This window comes from Quercus lobata, chromosome 2 (assembly GCF_001633185.2).
Source record: "Quercus lobata isolate SW786 chromosome 2, ValleyOak3.0 Primary Assembly, whole genome shotgun sequence".
NCBI lineage: Eukaryota > Viridiplantae > Streptophyta > Magnoliopsida > Fagales > Fagaceae > Quercus > Quercus lobata.
This window is the reverse complement of record NC_044905.1, coordinates 41,650,433-41,668,514: the sequence shown is the minus strand read 5'-3', so window position 1 is coordinate 41,668,514 and position 18,082 is coordinate 41,650,433. Positions and strand designations below refer to the sequence as shown.

Sequence of the window (18,082 nt, the reverse complement as noted above, 5' to 3'; positions counted from 1 at the left end):
TCCTTAGAAAAATCCCTCACAAGAGAAAGCCACTCATCCTCCTCAATACTAGCAAACTCCAAACCATCTATGGAAGGACGCCATGTATCTGACTCTGTATTCAAACCCTGATAACATTGAACCACCTTAGAATGTACGTCTTCCTCATCCTCATAAAGGACAACATCCACCTCTATACCTCTAATATAATTAGTTTTTCTACGGGAATTTGCTACCCGGTGAAAGAAACAAGTATTATTGTCACCCTCCTTCACAAACAAAACCCAAGAATTTTATCTCCAAGAGATCTCCTCCAAAGAAGCTAAATAGGCAATATCACCTTTAATCTGAGTACAACAAGTTTGTTCCTCATGTGAAAGACCCAACAAGTCCTCTCTAGCATCCAAACACAACAGTTCAAACAAAAGGCTTTTCTTCCAAAACACCAAATCCCCAAATTCCTCCTTATTCCACTTTTTCAAATCATCTTTAAGAGCTTTTAATTTCCGAGCCTAAATAAAGCTAGGAGAGCCCAGAAAACAATACCCATTCCACCATTGCCGAACTCTCTCCACAAAACCCTCATCTTTCAACCACATATTCTCAAACTTAAAAGGCACTTTGACCTTTACTAATGCCACCAACTACCACCAATAGTGGGCAATGATTAGAAACTACTCAGGGAAGTACCCTTTGAGACTCATTCCCAAAAATGATCTACCCAATCCACCAATGCCAAAGTTCTATCAATTCTTGACATACAATCTGTCCCAGAATCTCTAAACCAGGTGCACAAAGCCCCTTCAAGGGGTAAATCAACAAGGTAATTAGCCTCAATGAAATCCAAGAATGCAAACATAGCCAGACTGAGAGCCTTGCAACCAAATCTCTCACCATATATCGAATAATATTAATATCCCCAATCAAACACCATGCCACATTCCACCTAGAGTGCACCCTTGCAAGCTCCTCCCACAGAGCACCCCGTTGACTATCATCATTAGGTCCATACACTCCTGTACATGCTCATACAAAATCATCCACAACCCCCTTCAGTAAAACATTAACAGAAAACTAACCTATAGAAACATCAATTTTTTCATGAGCCCTTTTGTCCCAAACCAGTAGAACCCCCCTGCAATGTTAACTACTTCCAACACAAGCTAGTCTAGGAATGGGCTACCCCAAAGACTTCGACTTCAAACAACAGAAGAGTTTAAAGAATTTAGTTTGGTTTCCTGAAAGCAAACAATATCACAATTCCACTTCTTAAGAAGATTCTTACATACCTCTCGCTTTTTAGGATTGTTAAATCCCCTAACATTCCAGGATAAAAGTCGTAAACTCATTTAAAACTAGTAATCACCTCCAGACCATCTAAAGAACCTCAATTCCTCCCTTTAGAAGATGCCCTATCATAATTAATTGTAGAAATCAAACCTTTAAGTTCCCTAAGCCCTTTCTGCCTTGAGTTTGCTAGTCCTTTAGAAGACCCAGTGTTTACCACATCAATACAGTCTTGTTCCAAAAGACAAAACAAAGCCATACATTAATCTTGTTGTAAAAGAGGAAACCCACAATTTTACAAAAACTTTTCATCAAGCTCACCACCCATTTTGAATTTTTCACATCTGACCCCATAATCTCACCCTCTTCAACTTCCTAGGTCACACCAACTCCCTCTGCTCATTAGGATCCCACCTAGATAAAGATGAACACTCCAATATACCACTCTCTGTCTCCCCGTGAAAAACACCACTAGGATTAACTCCACAGTGCTTCCACGGTAGAAGAAGAGGCTTAGAACCACCTTGTATCAACTCAAACCCATCCAAGGAGCTTGTCGGCACTAACTCAGCTTTAGGATTGCACCATTGATCTCCGCTCTCACTTGATACTTCCGTGAAATCATCTTTCTCCCTAGAACAAAAACCCATCTCATTATCCAAATCCGAGAGAGGAGAAAAATGATTCTAGTCGACCCACTAATTTTGATGGTGAGAAGAATCGACTGCCATAGACCCAATCGGCATCACCATCGCCCCTGAAACCAAGCCACTAGTCATCGGATCCAGATTATCTGCCTCCATACCCAAACTACCCACCGCTTTACCGATGAACTTGCGAGCCTCCATCGCTCTTGCCACGTCATCAGGATAACCTCCCTCCACCCTAACAAAAGATGAGTCCATCGGGGCATTAGGAAGATGGCGATGAGGGCAGAACTATCGCATCGTTTAGGCACTACTTCAATCACTAGAGCCTCGAAATCCCCACTCAATCTCAACCCACTTCCTCTCGAGCTCCCACCCAGCACCAACACACACAAGGCAAGTGAATCATAACTTAATTGTATTGGGTTGGGCTTGACAAAATGACCCTTGCCTTTTGGGTTAAATGAGGCCACGGGTAGGGTTATCCACAGGTCAGGTCGGATCGAGTTTGACATTAACCCACAACTGACCCGATTAGATCAGGTGTATGAAAAATGGACCCGCAATCGACCGAATATTTAGGTTGGACCCAATATCTCGAGTCATAGGTTAGGCAAGTCGGAGCTGTCAAGTAATTCCAAGTCTGACGAAAAACACAAAAGAAATCAACCTCAAACTCAAAGAACACCTCTCACATTTCACAACCATAATCCAAAACTACAAAAATCTAATAACACCAAAAATATCACAAACCCAAATCTGAGATTCAAATCAAATAGCACCAAAAACACCAAACCCAAATCTAAGATTCAAATCAAATACCAAAAACACTACAAACCCAGATCCGAGACTAAAAGAAAGAGAGAGAAAGAGGATAAATAAGACTCAACTGGCACCACCACCACTCCCTCCACTCACCATCACTACATCTACCATCAGATTACACAAGATAAACAAGATCAAAGCCATGCAGATCAGAGGAGGCTTTAGCTGGATCCACCTTTGACCTCTAGAGAAAGCTTGTTCAAACCACTCACTCCTCCGACTACTCGCTCCAGTGGTGTCTAGTCTTCCTTCTCCCTCGTCACCCGTACCTCCGCAGTCTTCCATGTCTTTCCTTTTCTCTCTCTTTCTCGTTTTCTGTTGTTCTTTACTTCAAGAGAGTGGGGTTTAAAGCAAGACTCAACCCAGTACGGCGGGCCGATGGCAGTAGGGCCGGTGGTGGCATTAAGCTAGAGGCTAAGGTAGGGATTTGAAAGAGATGAGAGAGAGAGAGCGTGAAAAAATAAATAAATAAATAAATAATCTTAACTTTGAGAGACTAAGAGAGAGATCAGGTCTTGACTTTAAGCGTGAAAATAGACCCAAATCCTTTTTAAGTGTATTAGCGGTCGGGTCGGTTTCTACGGGTTTCAAATTGCTTAACCTGACACCCAAACCGAACTTTTGGTTTTTAATAGCATATGACCTGAATCCAACCAACCATGCTATTTGGACCCACCCGTTGGGCTTCGGGTCGGGCAGATCTGATCGGTTTGGTCGGGTCACGTACCCACTAGACAGCCCTAACCACTGGTCTATTGGTTTTAAAGCCTCCAACCTACCACTTAAATCATTGGAGCAACAAAACTCCTTATTATCCACACAAAACACCACATGTTACCCACCCTCAGGCTTGCAAACTCTCAAAGCCAAATTAGCGGAAGTCAACTTAAAATTAAAAACCCGCATGGGTCTGCCATTTATAACTGAAACATTTACTATAGGATCTCCATGAATCTTGTTATTCCCCAAAATGGTTCCCATTTTTTCAAATTTTCTTGACTGCCATTGGTAGGGGTGGCAAATGGGCGGATTGGGTCATAAATGGGTTGGGTCATAGATGGGTTGGGTGTGTAATTATCCATTTATCCATTTATGACCTATTTATATATAAATTAAATTATCCATTACCCGCCCAACCCATTTAATTAGTAAATCTCCCATTTAATCCAATATGACCCAAATACCTATCAAACTAGTCTAATACCCTATTGACTTCTAAAATTACCAAAATACCCTTAAATACCAAAAATGACCCAAATACCCCCCTACACTTTCAAAATTAACCAAAATCAAGGCCATTCATCATCAACATCAACATCATCAAACTCAGCTTTCGGTTTCTCAACTGGAACTAGCGACTCCGTTCCCCGATTCCTCTCCTCCGAAAATGGCTTCATTGTCACCACCACCGGATGCCGGCGAGGGCTCCGATGGTGGTAATGACGGCAATGCAGCTCGCCCAAAGAAGCTCGCTTGGAACAAACCCTCAAACAGCGGCGTCGTTGAGGCTAGTCCTGTAATGGGCACAGTATCTTGGCCCGCCCTGTCTGAGTCCACTAAGGCTTCGCCTAAATCGTCTACTGATTCAACTTCGAAGACTCTCTCCAATTCACCACTCTCCACTTATCAGGTTTGGATTTCCGATCAATGTTTGGTTCCCGAGAAAACTAAGAAAAAAAATAATCTTAAATATTATTATGTTTAATTTTTTTGATGTTTGGTTTCCTAGAAACCTAAGGAAAAGGAAAGGTAACAGAGTATTGAATATTATGCGTAAATATTTTTTTTCCTATTTTGGGGTTTTCAGTAATAAAAAGTTTACCTAATTAAGGAAAATAATTGTTGGAGACGTTTTAGGTTAACAAGGAATTAGAAATCTAAGAGGTTATACTGTTTATTTAAATTTTAGATTTTAGAAGGATTTAGTAGGTATTTGTAGGTTTATTTAATTTTAAATTTTAAATGGGTTTAGTGGATATTAGTGGATTTATCCATTTAGACCCATCTAATTAAATAACCAAATGGGTCTTTACCCATTTAACCCAAATATTCAAATGGGTTGGGTTAAGACTTATCCAAATAAGGTGGAGTAATGGGCGGATTCATGGATATGAATAAAAATTGCCACCCCTAGCCACTAGTTACCATAAACAGGTAAATTATTCTATTTCGGCCGCCACCGGCTAACTGACCATCACCACCAATATTATTGGAAGCTACTCCGGCCAAACTTGCAGGTTTTGCACCAGATAAAAAATTTCCTAGCTCTTTTTGAAACAAAGACCAACCAACACGATTAAAACTTGCTGGTATGATAACACAACCTCTCCGAGCCCCTCCAAAATATACCGTTAGAACCACAAAAAGACCAGCTTTATTTGATCTACCACAGAACTCTATCAACTTCCCATTGTCCTTGAATCTCTTACAAAGGACATCTTGTCCTGGCACCCAATCACGTATATCAGCAAAACAGGTAAGAATCCACTCCATGCCCCTACGTCCAACCCAGATAGAGCTCTTAACATCCCGGCATCTCATGTCTCATGAATAGCATACAAATCAGACCAAACCCCATCAAAAGATAAAGAAAAAAGTTTTGCATCAATACGAAAAGACCTCTTTCAGCCCCCATGACCAGAAAAAAGAGTTGAAGGAAGGATATTTTGTGAGGTTTCTATGGTGGGAATTTTTGGTGAGGTTAATGGAGCAGGTACAAGTGTAGGCAATTTAGGGAAAGCAAGGTTAGACCCCTGAGGTGGTGGGGACAAAGTAGGCAAAGTTGGAGGAGGGGGATAAAAGAGAGGATATGAGAAAAAAACAAAACTATGGTGGAAAGGAAAAGGAAGAGGAGGGGGAGGAGGAATGTGTGAAGAAGGTAAGGAGGGAAGAAAAGATGGCGACAGTTGGGGGTGAGGGTGGGGGTGGGGGTGGGGGTGGCGAGGGAGGGGGGTAGGGAGGAGAATGCATACCAACTATTGATCAAAAAAGCAATGACAAGGATGCATCACGGGATCCATACATGCAGGGAGTTTTAAAAAAGGAGGGCCGTTACAGAAGGATTTCCACCACATTATTTCAATAAATGAGAACTTTCTTCATGTTTTGTATTTATTTATAGTTCAAAATATTATAACAGAATCTCTTTTCACATATGTAATCAAACATAAATTTCGAAAATATGTGAAACCATACTAGCAACACAACAACAAAACTTTCAAAAATTTGGGGTCAATTATAGATTTTTAACAAATCCATATATACACACACACACATATATTGAAAAACTTAAGGGTAGCATTTATTGTTGTTATGCTTCTATTATGCCACATCAACAGCCACATCATCCACTTCTTTTCTACTTCTTTTCTCTTTTTAAACTTTTCTTCTCCCTACTCAAAAAAAAACTCTTCTACTCCCTATTAGTCCATTCCTACTGTTACACTTCCTCAACCTTTCTCCTCCCTCTTTGCCTCTTTATCTCTCACTACTCTCTACTTTACCGTTACACTTCATCATTTTCTTTTTCTTATATTTTGACTCTTCTTCTCCCCATTTTATTTTGTATAAATTTGATATCATTTCTCCCATTCAATCCATACACAAAAATTGTAAGTACTCTCTCTCTACTTTCTTTTGGTGGATTTTTGTTCTTTCTTATAACTCTAATTAAGGTTGATGTATTTTCTTTTTGTTTTTTTTTTTTAATTTTTATTTTATAAATGTGTTTTGGTATTGTGTTTTTTTAATTTCCCATTACAAAGTCTACTCTCTCCCTTTTATAGCTTTGGTTGAATTTTGATTTGGGTTAATACTTAATTTTTTTTTTTTTTTTTTTTTGGAAATAGGAATTTGAGTTTATATCAAAACACAATCTACATAGCTATAAATTTGAATATGCCTGCCAATTGTTTGAGTAATAAATTATTTTAAAATCTATCTTTTATTCCTTTGGTTTCATTTTAATTTTGGTTAAAAATAACATTGTAATTTTGTGATGAATTTTGATTATTATGTTAATCTCCTTATTCCTTACAAGATGAGAATTTTGAATAATAAATTTGAAATTTATAAAGTTTAGTTGTATATTAGGCAAATATAACAAACTACAACAAAAGTTAGAAGAATATGGTTCACCTTAAAAAATCACTAATCAAACACAAAAAAATAATAGAATGATATATTTGTAAAAATAAAGAGATAAAAAATACTTGTTGAAATTTGTTGAAAAAAATAGACAATACTTGAAGTATTGTTACTTTTTATATATTACATCCCATAATATAATATAATTGTTACTTTTTATATATCACATCCCATAATATAATATAATTGTTACTTTTTATATATTACATCTCATAGTATAATATTTATATATTCTCACGCATCGTATGGGTTTGCGGCTAGTTAATCTAATAGGAGATGCCTCTACTTCTATTTGTAACAGATACAACAATCAAACCTTAGTCCCAAAATTTATAGGGTCGACTATGGATCTTCAACAGACTAGTCCTGATTAGCTGCATGTATCCTCTTCCACTAATATGTTTTATTTGTTGGAATGGCTTGAATTTTAATGTCAATGACTTGACATTACAAGTTTGCGGCTAGTTAATCTAATAGGAGATGCCTCTACTTCTATTTGTAACAGATACAACAATCAAACCTTAGTCCCAAAATTTATAGGGTCGGCTATGGATCTTCAACAGACTAGTCCTGATTAGCTGCATGTATCCTCTTCCACTAATTTGTTTTATCTGTTGGAATGGCTTGAATTTTAATGTCAATGACTTGACATTACAAGCAAACATTAAATGTTGTCTTGCACGTATTGTCAAAAGGCAAGGAACAACCACCTCTGACATTCAATCCAAAATTGGATTTCTCTTTGTAACTGAAATGGATGACTCCATTGGCAATAAATGCTTGCCATTTTCTTTGACCAAGTAAGTTTCATGTATTGAAACTATTGGCATTTCGGCTGAACCTCTAGTTATAAACCTCAAGTTATAAATAGATGGTGAGTTTGAGAGAAAAGATGTAAGAAAAGAGAGCTCCTACATGACATAGCAAAGTGAAATAGCTTCTTCTGTGTGTGCACAAGAGATAGGAAGCTATAGTGTCCTACAACTCTTTTCTAAATACAATAGGGTGTTCTCTATTTATTTGTGAGAGAACCAATGGTGTATTAGGGATTTGGGTTTGTGTGAGAGTGTCTTCAAGCAATTGTTGTAATCTCCAAAATATAGTGAAAAACAACCTCCAAAATTATAGTGAAACTTTATTCAATCCTTTGGGCATGGCCAAACCACGTAAATTCCTTGAGTCGTATTTTCTCCTCTCTATTCTCTATTCTTTAACCTTGCGTAAACAGAATATTTCACAATTTTCACAACATTATCCATAGTCATATTTTTTGTTACTTTCTTAATTGACATGTCTTTTTTTATTACTTCTATTAATATTATTTTTGGTCTTCCTCTACCTTTTTTCATTCCCTCAACTTGACCAAAGCATCTCAAGTGACTCTCCCTCATCTTTTCATCAATGCAAACAACCCTATCTTTAAGGGAATTTCATCGTTTCAAATCCTATCTTTCCTTGTATTTCCACTTATTCATCTTAACACACTTTTTTTTATGAATATGATGCTTCTTAAGAGCCAATATTCAATATCATAGAGCATAGCTGCTCTTATAACAATCTTATAAAATTTTCCTTTTAACTTAATAGGTATTCTATGATTACACAATATTCCTAATGTGTTTCTCCACTTCATCCTCTTTACTATTATCCTATGATTCACATCCTCTTCAATATCTTCATCTTTATAAATTATTGATCCAAGATATCAAAAACTCTCACTCTTTGGTATCTCTTGACCATCAAGTCTTATAGCCCCTTCATCTTTATATCTACTTTTACTAAACTTACATTCCATGAAATCTATTTTAGTTCTACTTAATTGTAACGAATCCAATCCATAATAAAATTGACTAAATTTCACACTAGTCATCAATCAACCGCAACTCACCTCCTTCCACCTTCCAGGTTCCAAGTTCAAGAACAATTAAGAGAAAAAATATACCAATGAAGCAAAATTTTGGAAATCTAAGAAACCAGCATTAGTGGATTACAAAGAGAAAAATAAAAATAATAAAGAGTGTTAATAAAGCATACCAACTTGGGATGTGCCAACTGCAAGATTTGTTGAACCCAGCCAAGAGATTGCACAATCTTCATCAGAAGACTTCGTATTAATTTCAAGGTCTGAAATACCCAACAGTAGGGGCACTTCTTGTGAAAAATGATATGAGCTCTTTAACAATTTTGGGGCCTTGACTGTGACCTGAGAAGCAGTTTGTCCCCTTTGGGCACGATATACTCTATCCTTTTCAACTATATCTGCTACTTTCTGATTACACAAATCAGGCCCCAAGTTTATAAGATCATAGACGTGAGTCCAGAAAAGATTAGGTGATAAACCCTTTGCCCAGCTTTCTTCATCATCCCCAGCTCCCGGTATATAATTCCAGCTATACTCTGATGTAGACTTGTGTTGAATTACACCACTTGAGGAAGAGGCAGAAACAAGTATGATGGGTGTGAAATCCCAGGAATCATGGTCAGGCACTTCATTTAACCAGATGACAGTTTTTTGTGAAATCCATAGTGGGCGTAAGGGCTTTTTCAAGCACGTCATTAGAGATGCAATATCAGCACCGCTTGCATCCAGTTGTTTAGTCCATTCTTCTATGTGACTCTCAATAGACGCCTTCTCTGTTTCAGAAACCCAGAGGGGAAGATGCAAGGAGCAATCCCAATCAACAGAGACACATCTTGTTCTTTCATGATGTTGATCAGAAGTATTTGACTCCTGTTCAAAATCAAGCCAGCACATAGAGCAACATAGAAATATTTATCATTTAAGATCATCACTGACAACTTATGCTCAAGGAAATGATACATGCAAATATACAAATCAACAAGCATTGCTTAAGTTTTACTTCAGTCATTACTATTTATATATCAACAACATGAAATATATATATATATATATATATATATATATTTTGATAAGTAATAAGATATATTGATAAAAAAGGAACACCTTAGTGCATAGGGAGTGAACAAGGGAAAAGAAATCAAATACAGAAATTGCAAGAGTCTAGGAAATCAATAAAAGAAGGGAATGATTTATTTTGCAAAGCAAACAACCAATCCCTTAAAGTTCTAAAAAAGAGATGCTTGAGGTCCGGAATAGATCTCTCAATATCTTCAAAACATCTACTATTCCTCTCCCTCCAAAGACACCACAATATGCAATGAGGAACGATGGACCAAATATAACCATTTCGATGACGATCAAAGCTGCCTTGCCAACACCGTAACAGCCCCAAAACAGTGTGCGGCATAACCCAAGTTACTCCAAAAAGACCCAAAACCATAGACCATAGATCCATAGCAAAAGGGCAATGTAGGAATAGATGGTCAACTGATTCACCATTTCTCTTACACATGTAGTACCAATCCAAAATCCACACCTTCCTTTTACGTAAATTATCAATCGTCAAGCATTTCCCTAAGACAGCAGCCCAAACAAAGAAAGCAATTCTAAAGGGAATCTTCTGCTTCCAAATACTTTTCCAAGGAAAACCATAGGAAGTGATGCCAGCTAAAATTCTATAATAATCACTAACCAAGAAACCCTTATCTTTGCTAGGAATCCAACATATTTTATACTCACCTAGCCCCCTTATAGGAGAACCATATATGGTTTCCATGAAGTCAAACATAGCCTCTAGATCCCGAGCATGCACACCCCTAACGAATCTCACATCCCAAAAGAGGACACCATTGGTGGACATCATAAGCTCAGCCACACTGGCATCCTTATTCCTGCAAAATCTGAACAAGTCCGGATATCTAACAACAAGAGATGTCTCTCCACACCACCGGTCTTGCCAAAAAACTTCACTCTAGACCCATCACCAATATCATACAGAATATGGCGAGAGAAAGAAGGCTATCCCTGATTGATATTTTTCCATAAACCAACACCATAAGGGCCAATCACAGCTCTGGTACACCAGACCCCCCCCCCCCCAACACACATCCATATTTCATCTCTATCACTTGTCTCCAAAGGGCATCTTCCTCAATCCCAAATCGCCAAAGCCACTTCCCAACTAAATCTTCATTGAAAAGTCTTATCTTCCTTATCCCTAAGCCACCCGAAGAAATAGGAGAACAAACAGTAGCCCATTTAACCAAATGAATTTTAGGATCCTCCAAAACTGCCCCATAAGAAATTCCGCTGGATCCTCTCAATTCGGTTAGCCACACTAGCAGGAATAGGAAATGAAGATAGAAAATAAGTGGGTAAATTAAATAGGGTGCTTTTGATTAGGGTGACTCTACCTCCCTTGGATAAATATAAGCGTTTCCAACCTGCCAATCTCCTCTCCATTTAATCCCGACATGCGACCTTCATGAACTGCTTTATCCAACATTCTTCCAAGAGCTTCCATCACCAAAACAAACAACAATGGAGACAACGGATCACCTTGCCTCAAACCTCTGGTGCTACCAAAGAATCCACAAGGAGAGCCATTAATCAAGATGGAGAAACGGACAGTAAATAGACAAAAGAGGATCCATTGTCTCCATCTGGCAGAGAATCCACTTCTTTCTAACATCTGCAGCAGAAAATTCCAGTTTACATGGTCAAAAGCCTTCTTAACATCCAGCTAACAAATCAGCCTCGACACCCCAAACTTCAATCTACTGTCAAGACATTCATTAGCAATAAGAACAAGGTCAAGGATCTGTCTGTCCCTCACAAAAGCATTCTGAGATGCTGAGATTATATCCCCCATCACTGAGCGGAGACGATTAGCCAAAACTTTGGCAATAATTTTATAAACCCCCCCAACCAAACTAATGGGCCGAAAATCTCTAATCTCATTAGCTGCATGTTTTTTAGGAATGAGAGTAATAAAAGTTGCGTTTAAACTTTTCTCTAACTAACCATTGGCAAAAAATTGATGAAATACAGCCATGAGATTAGGCTAAACAATCCCCCAGCAAGCTTGGAAAAAAACCATTGGGAAGCCATCTGGACCAGGGGATTTATCACCATGAAAACTATGGATGACATCAAAAATTTCTACCTCTTCAAAAGGCCTCTCTAACCAATCTGCATTCTCACCAGATATCATTGGAAAAACCAACGAATCCGGAAACGGCCGCTCAACCTACTGCTCAGAGTACAAATTCATGAAGAAATGAGTAATGTAGTCTGCAGTTATACCCTGATCCGAAGACAAGGTACCATTAACCATTAGGCTTTCAATACCATTATTTTTTCTGTTAGAATTAACCATTCTATGAAAGAATCTGGTATCGGCATCCCCTTCCTTCAAATGCAACACCTTAGACTTTTGTCTCCAATTAGTCTCTTCCATAAGAGTCAACTTTTCAATATCTGTACGAAGATTAGTTTGTTCTAACTTCTTCTCAGCAAATAGTCTATGAGTCTCCTCTTTAGCATCCAAACCATTCAGCTTGCTCCAAAGGTCCTGTTTCTTAAAAGTAACATTGCCAAACTCAGTCTCATTCCACTTTTTTAAATCCAACTTCAAGGCAGCCAACTTCTTAGCAAGAATAAAACTTGGGGTTCCTTGGAACAAATAGGATGCCCACCACTTCTTTACTTTGTCGACAAAATTATCCACCCTCAACCACATATTTTCAAAACGGAAAGGAATTCTACCTCTTTGCTGACTCCCACCCTCCAACAAAATAGGAAAATGGTCAAAAAGAACTCTAGAAAAACTGAGTGAAGTGATCTGCCAAAAGTGAGGAGAAAAGGAACCAGTCTAGCCAAGAAGCTGAGGAAGTATTGGACCAGGTATAAAGGCCCCCTTCCATATGGATATCCATCAACCCATGGAATGAAACAAAGTCAGAAAATCCATACATAGCCCGGGAGAAGCTAGCAGACCCAAACACTCTGATGGGAAACGGATTATATTAAAGTCCCCTCCAAGGCACCAAGGCAAATCCCACCAACTGATCAACCCGATTAGTTCCTCCCACATCAACCTACGCCTTTTGTTCAAATTTGGCCCATATACGCTTGTAAAAGCCCACTCAAATTGGTCACCTACATTTTTAAACTTGCATGAAACCGAAAAATGCCCCACCGCTTCCTCCACCTTTTCCACAACCCGGCTATCCCACATCAATAAAATACCTCTAGAAGCACCATCAAAGCCCAAGTACAACCAATCTACATATGGACAACTCCATATACTTCGAATAATACCTCTAGTAATCCACTCTAGTTTGGTCTCTTGCAAACACACAATATCAGCCTTCTAGGATCGCAACAAGTTACGAATCTGAAGCCTCTTGTCAACTTCATTCAGACCTCTGACATTCCAGGAAAGAAGCTTCAAATTCATTAAGCAACAAAAAGAACCTAATTCCTATTAATACCACATCGCCTAGCAGATGAAGAGCCATAATTAATGGAGCTAAACAACCCTTTCAACTCTCTTAAACCTTTCACCCCCGAACCTTTTAAACCACATGATTTCTTGTTCACCTCAACCCTCTGATATAATTCAGCTTCAACAGCCAATAAAAATTCTGTTGCTTGATCTTCTAAACCCTCAAGGGACGTGCCAAGGAAGCTATCGAAATTATTGAATCTCTTTTGAAACCAATCGAAATAAGGTTCCTAACTCTCTGAAGTATCCATACCCACAACACTTTCCTCATCTACAAGTGACTGCTCTGCCATGGCCAAAGGTAAAGAAAAAGAAATTGGATCAACAACTAGGGGCAAATCAGCTTCCTCCGAGTAGGTATCCGAAACCCCATCCTCCACCAATACTTCATCCTCTTCGAAAAGAGCCGATGACACATTCGTAACGTCAGAAGACTCCAACATAACTAAGGCCAGCTGTTGTTGCTTTTCCAAAACCTCTATAGCTTCACACCGAGGCAAAGAGATCTGAAGCAAAACTACAACCCTCCTCCCATTGCGTAATTCAAGAACCCACTGCTCCGAGTTCCCCTATTTCTTGACCATATTGCCAGAATGCTCCTGGAAAATCAGTCGGAGGTCACGCACTAAGCTCTCGTTGCTATCTGTGGTGCATGCCAACCCATTCCTAGCCTCCACGGACTCGTCGGAGCCGAGAAGCTCAGACTCGACTACATCGGAGACTTGATTCGAGTCAATCGGCGCCAATAACTCAAACCTGGCTTCAACGATCTTGTCGGAGTTGAGAGATTGAGTAGCGGCGACATCGGAGACATCGGAGACCATCGACGACATCAGAGGCTTTATCAATGGACACAACGAAGACTGGTTGGGTCTCTCGCATGGACTCAACATCCCTGGAGTTTGGGTCTCTCGCATCGGAAAAGACCTGGTGGTCAGTTCTTTTCTTTTGGGTTACCAGACCATAGTGGGCTTGGGCTTAAGTTTGTGGACATGAGGTGGCTTAAGTGGGGAAGCTTCAGCAAGTACATTGGGCCTAAAGACAGCTTGCGTGGGCCCAACACCAGAACAACCCACTTCCTTAATGTTAGAGCACTTAATTTCCCACTTACCATTCAGCCCATGCTCCAAACATAAAGAAACTTCTAGCGACAAAGGAGATTCAGCACCATTAAGAGCGTCGTCCTTTATTTCAAGCGTGAATTCAGCCTCAGGAATCGCGCTTACCTGCCCAGCACCCCTATCGTGCAAATCCTGGTTCTGAGTCTTCTGACTGCTCAAGCTAGACTTGATTGATGGATTTGATTTGATTGAATTTTGAATGTTGGGCATTGCATGCTTTCCTGTTCCACTTCCACCACTGGTTTTCCGATCACCATCCACTACTACCGACAGAAAGGATTTTTGATTTCTAAACTTTTGCATTGTCGAGAACAGGGCAGATTGAGATGGCGGTTTAACGACAAGAGTATCGGGAGCAATAGCCTTACATAGATGAAAGCCAAAACCTCTCCACCCACTACCCAGCTTTCCTTTTGGTACAATGATGAGGCCCTTCCGACGACCATGAAGAAGTTCAGAGATCATAAGAAAGCTTCCATGTGCATTGAATCCCAGTTGCAAAATAAAAACCTTATTACCATCCCTGAAGGTTCTAGCAAAATTATCAGGACGTGTATTTGACATGAGATCCTCAACATAAGTTAGCAAACGTATAGCACTCTCTTTTCCCATGAAAACCAACCGGAAAGAATCCTTATTACTTTCAAATATACGTAACAAGTAGAAAGTACCTCCCTCCTCCACTGAAAATTCAAACGTTTTGGATTCGACAAAAAAGAAAATGGAACCACCCATGATAACCAAGAAAACGAAAAAACCAGAGAATTATGTGACTAATCCGAGGTAGCCAGGCCTCAAGAACCTTTCTCTCGAAATGATAATTATATATATATATATATAGAGAGAGAGAGAGAGAGAGAGAGTCATAAACTATTAAACATAATCCAATCACAAATCACTAAAGAGACATACTGCATAGTCATCATGCTCAAAAGTCAAAACAATAAAACAGTACTCAGTCAGAAATAAACACAAACCTTAAGAGCCCAAAATTGTACACACATATTGAAGTTTTACTTAATTAAAGTACAATGAACTTTTACCAGAACTCACCTTATCCATCTGTCCAGTATCACGCATATTGTTCAAATGATTGTGAATGCACCGATTTAAAACACAAGTCCAAATGGGTATCGTCTTTGACATGCTATCCGGAAACCGCTTCCCTCTCCTTGTGGAATCAACGATAACACACCCTCCCTTCTGTCCTACCCATCAAAAACCACACGATTACTGCCGAGATTAGATAAATTTATTAAAAAAAAAAGTTTAATATTCTTTTTCATCCCTGGAATATAGCCCAAGTTCTATTTTTATTCTTAAAATTTAAAAAATTGTATGTCCATCTTTGAAAATTAAAAAATGTTTCTATATTTCACCTTTTCATCCATTCTCATTAAGGTTTTTTTTTTTTTTTTTTTTTTTGAGAAGTAAATTATTTTATTCCAAAAAAGCTACATCGGAATACAAACCATAAGATAGCCTAAAGAATTATATCCAAATAATTACAAGTAAAAGAGAGTGCACTAGTGAACTCTGTGTTAGTACCACTATCAGTGAAACCTAGGACAGTTGACCATTCATAGAGTAATCTAAGAAATGAAATCCTCAACCGCACTTCCAAAACCTCTACATCTTCAAGGGTACAGGAATTCCACTCCCTCCACAAAAGCCACATCAAACACAAAGGAACTAAATTCCACACAGCGAACAAAAGTTTATAGAACCAATTCAGCCAACCAACTAGTAAATCAAACACTCTACATAGTGTCCAAAACATAGCCACAACCATGCATTAGCAAAATCACAGTGAAGTAACAAGTGATCCACCAATCTACCAATGTGATTCCTCTCTTTTTAAGATTATCATTAGTCAAAATCTTCCCTCACAAAACTGTCCACATGCACACACACCAAAACAAAAACAAAAAAACTAACCACTTCTGGCACATTAAATTCCTCTCCATGGAAAAGAGATCTCCCTTGGGGTTCACAGCACACCATAGTACCTGTCAAACTCCTTCTCATTCTTCCAGGACTCACACTCCTTGGCATATTTGAATACAGTAAGCCACGCATGGAAGCAATCAAGTCAAATTCTCAGTCATTAAACGGCCTAATGAACCAGACATTTTAATGTTTCTCCCTCCCTTCAATACTACATTCCAAGTATGAGGCAAAGGGTACAATGTCGGATACAAGTCATACAACTCCTTCATAGGTAGATCCCCATTTCCCACACAACCCATCATGAGAAAATCATACACGTTCTCCATTCCCCACCTCAAAGTGCACATGGCTAACAAATCTATCCCACCCTACTCTAATATTCCTCCATAAACTACACCTATGAGTTCTTCACACTGGCTTCATTGTACAACCTCCACCTTCCACCCTATTCTTTAATGCAATGACCCGTTTCCACAAGTGTGTCTCTTCCTCCCAAAATGCCATAGCCACTTCTCTAAGAGAGCTTGATTAGAGGTACCTAAGCTATGCACCCCAAACTGCCACATGAAAGTGGAGAACACATTGTATTCTAATCCATTAAGTTAAACTTGATCTAAGAATTTTCTTTGCAACTTCTCTATTCGATTTGAAACATGAGATAGGATGGTAAACAAAGAGAGGAAGTACGTCAAAAGACTAAACATTGTTCTCGCGTTGATCGTCCCCCTTTTAACAGACATATCTTTATCCAGCCCAACCAACTGTCATTTCATCTTCTCTAGAATGGAATTCCACACACTGTGCTGTGAAAGACAACCCCAAAGCCAAAGGTATACCCAAATAGTTGATTGGCAAACTCCCAACGGTACCACATAGATTATCAGTCAACTCCTCCAATCCCCAAAATCTACAACCGGGGCTAATTCACGCTTATTCAGATTATCTCATTAAGTTTTTTGCCAGTGTGTCTGACAAAAAGAACAAAAAGAGAACCTTGACAATATTTTTGGACAAAGAATAGAACCTAAACTATCTGTTTTTCCACCTCTAAAATAAAAGCCAGGTTCTATCTTCTTCTCTAAAATACAACATGCTTATAAAAATTAATAAATAATAATAACAATAAATAAATAAAACGTAAAAAAAGAAAAAAAGAAAAATACAACTTCTTAAAATTGAAGGACAAAAGATAAATTCGAACTTCAAATTTCATCATTGCGTGGTCTAATAATCTTCTTTCCCTAACTTTCTGAGCATCCAAACAAAAAATTGCTGCCCTAAGTGTGAGAAAGCAAAGAAGTAGGGAATATACCGGCGAGGAGAGCGACGTGGAGGTTGAGGCGAGAGGTGCTGAAAGACCAGTTGTTGTTGTGGCCGTCGGTGGATTTGAAGTAACAGGTGGAGTGAAATTTAGGGGAATACCAGAGGCCACAGCGAAGGTTGGCGAGGAGAGGGAGGTCCGGCCATAGCTGGGAGATCTCTCCCACGAAGATGGAGTCCTCGTATATGGATCGCAAGGCGTTGTACACTGTGTTCTCTCTACGCTTTATGCTCCTCGCTGCTCTGTATATGCTCAGCTTCCTCGCCGAACCCTCGTCTTCCTCCATCGCTCTCCCTGTCTCTCTGTCTCTGCAATACGACCTGTCGTTTTCTTTTTTTCGGTTAGCTCCTAGATATCATATGATTTGAAATTTTAAAGGACAAAATCAAAATCATCACAAAATGTTAATTGCAATTTAGCCTATTATTTCCAATG

General features: G+C 38.9%; 1 protein-coding gene across 1 annotated transcript; it reads right to left on the bottom strand.

Annotated features, from left to right (window-relative positions):
- Positions 1 to 8,889: 8,889 nt before the first annotated feature.
- LOC115975636 (uncharacterized protein C3F10.06c-like) lies at positions 8,890 to 18,082 on the bottom strand. Its single transcript, XM_031096501.1, has 3 exons — positions 17,639 to 18,082; positions 15,430 to 15,584; positions 8,890 to 9,615 (listed from the first exon to the last, which is right to left on the bottom strand). Exons 1-3 carry the CDS (start codon positions 17,931 to 17,933, stop codon positions 8,905 to 8,907), a joined length of 1,161 nt encoding a protein of 386 aa, XP_030952361.1. The 5' UTR covers positions 17,934 to 18,082; the 3' UTR covers positions 8,890 to 8,904.

Excerpts from the sequence above, each read along its gene's own strand:
- LOC115975636 (XM_031096501.1), bottom strand. The coding sequence starts at position 17,933 with ATGGAGGAAGACGAGGGTTCGGCGAGGAAGCTGAGCATATACAGAGCA. Across the intron at positions 15,585-17,638 it reads CCACGTCGCTCTCCTCGCCG|GACAGAAGGGAGGGTGTGTT; the intron begins GTATATTCCCTA and ends TTTGATGGGTAG. Across the intron at positions 9,616-15,429 it reads ATACTGGACAGATGGATAAG|GAGTCAAATACTTCTGATCA; the intron begins GTGAGTTCTGGT and ends GATTTTGAACAG.